The sequence below is a fragment of the Fusarium mangiferae genome (genome assembly GCF_900044065.1).
Source record: "Fusarium mangiferae strain MRC7560 genome assembly, contig: FMAN_scaffold003, whole genome shotgun sequence".
NCBI classification, from domain to species: domain Eukaryota; kingdom Fungi; phylum Ascomycota; class Sordariomycetes; order Hypocreales; family Nectriaceae; genus Fusarium; species Fusarium mangiferae.
The window spans coordinates 2,295,647-2,301,646 of NW_024573923.1; the positions used below are offsets into that span (position 1 = coordinate 2,295,647).

Here is a 6,000-nt window from a genome sequence, read left to right on the forward strand (position 1 = left end):
ACTGTGACGGATATCACTATGTCCACGCTACAACGCTCACGGTCACTTCGAAAACCTGCTTCTTCCACCACAACCACTGCCACTGCTAATGCTAATGCGAACCCCCCAGACGGTTCACCGAGTCGCCTTCCTGTAAAGCCCTTGACTAGAAGTGCGACGACGTCTAGCAATGCGAGAACATTGAGAAATGGAACAACCACAGGACTCTCCAGGGCGACGTCTGTTAGACAGCCTGCTAAACCAGTAACAGCTGAGCCTGCGAAGAGGGAAACTCGATATCCCCCCTCAACCACGACTACAAGACCTCGACCAGCGGTGAGACCGACCTCGGCAGATGGCCCGACTCAAACAACTAGAAAGGCACCTGCCCCTACGCATACGCGCGCGAAGAGCACTGCCACTGGCTTGAGAAATGCGCCAGTCTTGAGACCTCCTTCTTCTGGTTCGTCAGCTAGCAGCACCACTACCACAACAACGACCACTCGTCCTACTCGGTCGTCGACTACTTCCACCAACGAGAAGCTCTCGGGCACCGCACCACGCCTTCGTCCGGCCTTCTCAACTCTCCAGCAACACTACTCACCAGCCAAGTCCTCTGCGCCCAAACCACTGACGTCAACATTCCTCGCTCCGCCATCGCCGTCCAAGCTTCCGGCCAATGTCGCTGCATCCGCCGAGACAAGTCGGTTACAAACCGAGCTTTTGCAACTTCATCTTTTGCATCGAGATGCACCGACCGTCGATGCTACCTGGAGGGCTAGTGCCCAGCGCAAACTTGGGGAGCGATTTTCAGAGCTTGCTAGCGCGAGCAAACAGGTTGATGACCAGGAGAAGGCAGAGGTTGAGAGGGAGAACATCCTGGCACTCCGTAAGTGGGCTGTTGGCGGTGGTCTGGAAGAGCGCATACAAATTCTAGATGCAGCCATAGCTGGTCTATGGGCGCTGGAGGAACCCGGTGGTCGTTATGCTAGGGTCGTCAGGCGATTTGAACGATGGGTTGATCGCATGTGCGAGATCGAAGAAGCGAGACGTGCAGGCGGGGCTCTCATCCAGGAGAACGACGTGCTGTTTATTGGCGAACTTGATTCTGCATGGAAGGACGAATGCGCTGGCTTGATACGACGATTGGATACCATAAAGCGACAGCTCGATCAATTAGGAGATTTTGCCGGTGATGACCAAGAGGGAGAACCCAAAGATCAATCAAGTCTGCATCGCATGGTAGAAGGGTCAAGAGAGCTTGTGCAGGGCATGCTGACTGAACTGGCTGTCATGGACGATATTGAGCGGGATGCGATTGCGCGTGAAGATCAGTGGATTGAGAGAATGAACCGAGACGATGAATTGGAAGATACCCCAAGAGCCGGAGCAGTTTGGAGAGCTGTGTAAGGCATTGTTCAAGTTTATAATGTTCCGTGCGCGGGTTTTGGACATCAGATGAACAACATATCACCTAGATCAGCGACATCACAGCAGATGATGCACTTTCTTCATGTTACATATAGACTCATTTTTTTAATCATATTTGGGACTGAGCTGCTCTAGCGATGCTATGCCAGTTGGCCTCGAAACGAGAACATGACCAGCAGAAGGGGCTCTCTATCTCTTCCTAGTGCGTTTTGGCATATATCGACCGGATATCAAGTTAAAACGGAAATTGGTAAATCAACCACAATTCTTTCAAACCCCTTCTTCTAACTCGAAACCATGGTATTGAAATTTGTTTGGATTTTTATAATTTCTTGTTTTCTTTTTTTCTCTTTTGGGTGTGATTTTCGTTGTCATAAAATCTGGGAAATTCCGTACCTCGAAACAAACGCCTCTAAATGATGCCCACGCAAAAACGAAGTATCATCGTCGGGATATAGCAGTCATAAATGGTACTTGGGGGTTCATCGATCAGGGCCGGGTGCGATATAGCATTGCCGTTTATGTCCTTGCCGATTCGGAGAATTGACACGTCTTATAGTGTTTTACGTCCTCCTAAGATCGTGAGGGACGTTAAAAGGAGTGATGAATTGGAAGCTGAACATCCAGCTCTCCTGCGATTTTCGCAAGATGCTAGGCTCCATCTGGTGCGACAGCACGTTGATGTGGTTTGCATGTTATGGCGAGTCAGGCTAAAGCTCAAATACTGGGTAGAGGTGCTTGTTATTAAAGCTAGCTTGGGTGATGGTATCATAGGAAAGCCCTTCGCGGAAAGCTGACGCCCTCGACAGCAGGCTCGTCGACGAACCAACTACAGCGTTCACCAGTACCCTCATTGACAAGAGTGCAAGGCAGACCACCGTCGGTATCGAAGATCTGCTTCATGATCTCCTTCTTGCCGCCGCCAGTAGCGACGAACGCGACACGAACGGAGTGGTTGACGACTGGCAGGGTGAGGGTAATGCGCTTGGGGGGAGGCTTGGGGGAGTCTTCAATGGGAGCAACCCAGGCGTCGACTTCACGGAGCAGTTCATGGCCAGGGAAAAGAGAGCAGGTATGTCCGTCGGGTCCGCAGCCGAGGAGGAGGAGGTCAAAGATAGGCAGACGGACCGAGTCGCGGCTGGCGAAGCTGGCAACCAGTGTCTTCTCGTACTGGTCGGCAAGTTCTTGCAGGTCGTTCAAGTGTTCTGTGTCGATGGGATGCACGGTGGGCTTCTGGTCCTCAGGGATCTTGTCTAGAAGTTCCTTCTTGAGAAGGGCATAGTTGGAGTCTTCGTGGTCGAGGGGCACAGCGCGCTCATCCGCAAAGAAAATTTCCCAGCGCTTGAAATCGACGACGTCGTTGGGGCCTGAAGAGGGGGCCAGGAGGGCTTGGGCGAGCGTCTTGGGGAGCGAACCACCAGATACACCCACTTTGAAAGCGCCGTGCCGGGCGATGCCGGCAGCTTGGCTCTGGATAACATACGAACGCAGCGCCGGGGCGAGGGCGTCAACATTGCGAAATGCGAAAAGGTTTGGTTGTGTTTTACCCATGGTGACGTTTGTGGTGCGGGTTTTGAAGCTTGCGGTGAGTCGTGACGATATGAGAGAGGTAGGTGGATGAAAAATGACGGAACAAGGAGAGAGACGAAGAAAGATTGAGGTGCGTGGTTTTACTGCAGCTCTGAATGATCCTTGACACGGGTGAGAGAGGATGTAAGTGTGTCAAAGGTACAAGGTAAGGTTGGTAGGTAGGCGAGGCAATCGGCTCAAATAATTTATCAGGACGTTGTTTGAACGTTGTGGGATTATTTGATAATGCTGTAGGCATCGTCTTAGGCAGTCTGGAGGCTACAACCTTAGGTACCTAGGTAAGAGGCGGGGGTTCCATGGAAGTCACGGTGGGCCTTTTTTTCTAGTTTCTGGTAGGTAGGTACGGTAGTATTGGGTACCTACTTCGTCATCGCATCCCGTCGCATGGAGTGGAGTGGATCAAACTCCCGTCGGTAAATGTCGACCCAGACATGGAGTAAGAGCATTCAAGACGGGGAAGGACCATTCTACAAGCAGGTAGAGAGGCAACTTACTTGCCTTGCTACCCACCGTGGGTGGGCGGACGGATGGGAGAGCCAGGCTTGGGAGGAGCGAAAACGGTCTCACAATAGCTACCTAGCTTCCTTGGACAGCACCTCGAAAGCTTCGATCTCAGTGGGAGCTCACTGTCAAGATCAGGTTCCAGTACAGAAGACGATATGATGAGCGCAGTGGCGTGCTAGACATCTGCACAGTACTGCACAGCAAGGTAGGTACCTACTGTGTTGTAGTTAGTTACCTACATAAGTAGGCTTTTCCGTTTCTGACACTGACATATCTGAATCGTGTATGGCTGGGTTCTGTTTCGAGATAATGCATGTCAACCATGAGGCACTTTAGCCGCGTGGTGTCCCGTTGAAAAATGGAAGCTTATCGGATTGCCGTTTGTTCCCAGGTAACTAGACTTGGCATGGGGATGAGCGAGGAAGGCTAATCTTCCCTATGTGATGATTGGACTTAAGCTTGGTGGTAGGTCTCGTCTAGGAATATTATCAATGATCAAGGCTGATGAGAAATCATCATCTAAGGTGCTTGGGAATCTTAGAGGGATCTTTAAGCATGTTACCAGTAGATCTGACTTACAGCAGCTTGACATGTAGTCGTAGTTGCTGACGTGCTATCGAGCCCTATCTACCTAACCTCCTAACCCTTGTCAAAGCAATCGAAGCCAAGCAACCCATATGTACTGTAAGAGGGAACCAAACTAACCAAGGTAGCATCATCATTACCGGGTGGTAGCACAGCACAGAGCCAATAGGCAACCGGACAGCTCCTTGACAGCTCCGAATTTTGGCGTCCGTCTCGATCGTGTTTGGTATGTGCATGGCTAGATATTTGTTGAAGGATCAATCAATTAAGTAGACACGGGCCAATTGAGGTGGGCAAGGCGTCTGGATTCATGCAAGGAACAGGCAGTATAAACGGCCAGATCTGATGTCTTCTCCTTTCATCCTCTGATAAGGATACCCAGGTGCAGGGAGCTTTCCTGTGGCTTTTGAGGTAGGGTAGGGTCCTGTAGATAGGGTCAACAGTGCGTTGACAAGCATGTGCCTGCCCGGTTCTGCGGAGCTTTTTTTTTATTGACGGACGGGTGATTTCATGACGTATCCAAGCGTTAGGTTAGGTTAGCTGGTTTCGGCGGGTTTAGGCGCACCGCTAGCCGTTCCGTTTCAAAACATCGTGGACGGTGGTGGTAAGCTCTTTATTGGCGCTTGTCTCATGAGGAGGGAGAGAGGGAGAGAGGGAGGTTGTCAACTTATACCGACTTCACTGATCATCTTAGAGCAGAGCATTCATGGTTGGAAAGAGTCCTGTATCCAGTATTCGTGCCCTGTCGTATAAATGTCTCCCTACGGTGCCTTCTGTTCAGTGTGCATCTTTGTGGGTGAAGGTATGGATGTGTGTAAGTCGCTACCTAAGGTATGAGCTCCATGGCTGGCCAGCAGCCCTGGCAGAGTTTTCCAGGGCAGATGCCGGCTGGTTGAGCCCTTGTCCATCTGGTCCCTGGTCTGCCCCTCCAATGGACCCCTCCAAGATTCTGACCCTTCTACGGATAGCCCCTCTATTTATGCAATTCTCAGGTGAATAGGTAACTTAGGGTATCCATGTGGGAAATGGACGTCTCTAGAAGCCTCCAGCAGCTTCATCTCCGTAATCCCTCAGGCCATTCGTGAATGTCAGAGTCTCATCGAGGAGCATCCGCTCAAATGATATATTCCAAGTCGCCTGATTTTGTACTCGAGCTATGGCCCGTGGTGTCAAAGAAACATTTCAAGACCTCGTCAACTGAGGCGCAACAACAAGTCTCTCGAGATCGTGTAAGAGACGGTGAGTGTATGTGCTTGTCCCTACTACACTCTCATGCATGCACGGCATTAGGTAGTTGGCAGGCCCGTTGGCACTCGAATCGACGTCGACTTAAGACAAGGGGCTCGTCAAGTCGGCATCCGAGAATGATTGCTTTGGGAATCCGATGTGAAGCTGCACTTCTGCATAGGTATTCTTGATTATTTCAAGACTTGACTGGGACGCAGTTTTGGGAAACGGGCAAGCCACTTGGCCTCCTGCATGCCTACCTATGCAGCACAATCAATACAAGAATATTGTTTTTGCGATCGATCTCAAATTTGTCATTATAGGTGCGACTGGTTGCTGTCCTTGGCCATGGGACAACCGAAGAGACCGGTCCGGCGAAGGTGGCTCATGGAAGAAAAGAGCAAGCTTGATGAAGGAACAAGAAGAAGGGAAAACGACATCACTTCGGTTTAGTCAATCCGAGAATCAGGTTCCCTTACTAGGTACCTGCGTAATGATCACACCAGTTTGGATCTGGAAGACCCTGATATTATGGGCTCCCTTGACAATACCCGAAGCTCAAGCCTTTTCGTATTTGACAGCTGCGAGCCCAGTCGAGCAAACGTGGGAGGGGTGTTAGGGTGCGGAGGGGACTTTTTAGCCCACCTGCGGGACATTCTGGGTTTTCCTCCCCCCTCCCCCCTC

At 51.0% G+C, this 6,000-nt stretch overlaps 2 protein-coding genes across 2 annotated transcripts; one reads left to right on the forward strand and one right to left on the reverse strand.

The window, feature by feature from the left end:
- Positions 1-18: 18 nt before the first annotated feature.
- Positions 19-1,389, forward strand: FMAN_04382 (uncharacterized protein; the record flags this gene model as incomplete). The annotated part of the gene is made up of 1 exon (XM_041828915.1): positions 19-1,389. One exon carries the CDS (start codon positions 19-21, stop codon positions 1,387-1,389), a length of 1,371 nt encoding a protein of 456 aa, XP_041679731.1.
- Positions 1,390-2,178: 789 nt separating this feature from the next.
- On the reverse strand, positions 2,179-2,961 carry FMAN_04381 (putative multicopy suppressor of los1-1; the record flags this gene model as incomplete). Its single annotated transcript, XM_041828916.1, has 1 exon — positions 2,179-2,961. One exon carries the CDS (start codon positions 2,959-2,961, stop codon positions 2,179-2,181), a length of 783 nt encoding a protein of 260 aa, XP_041679732.1.
- Positions 2,962-6,000: the final 3,039 nt, after the last annotated feature.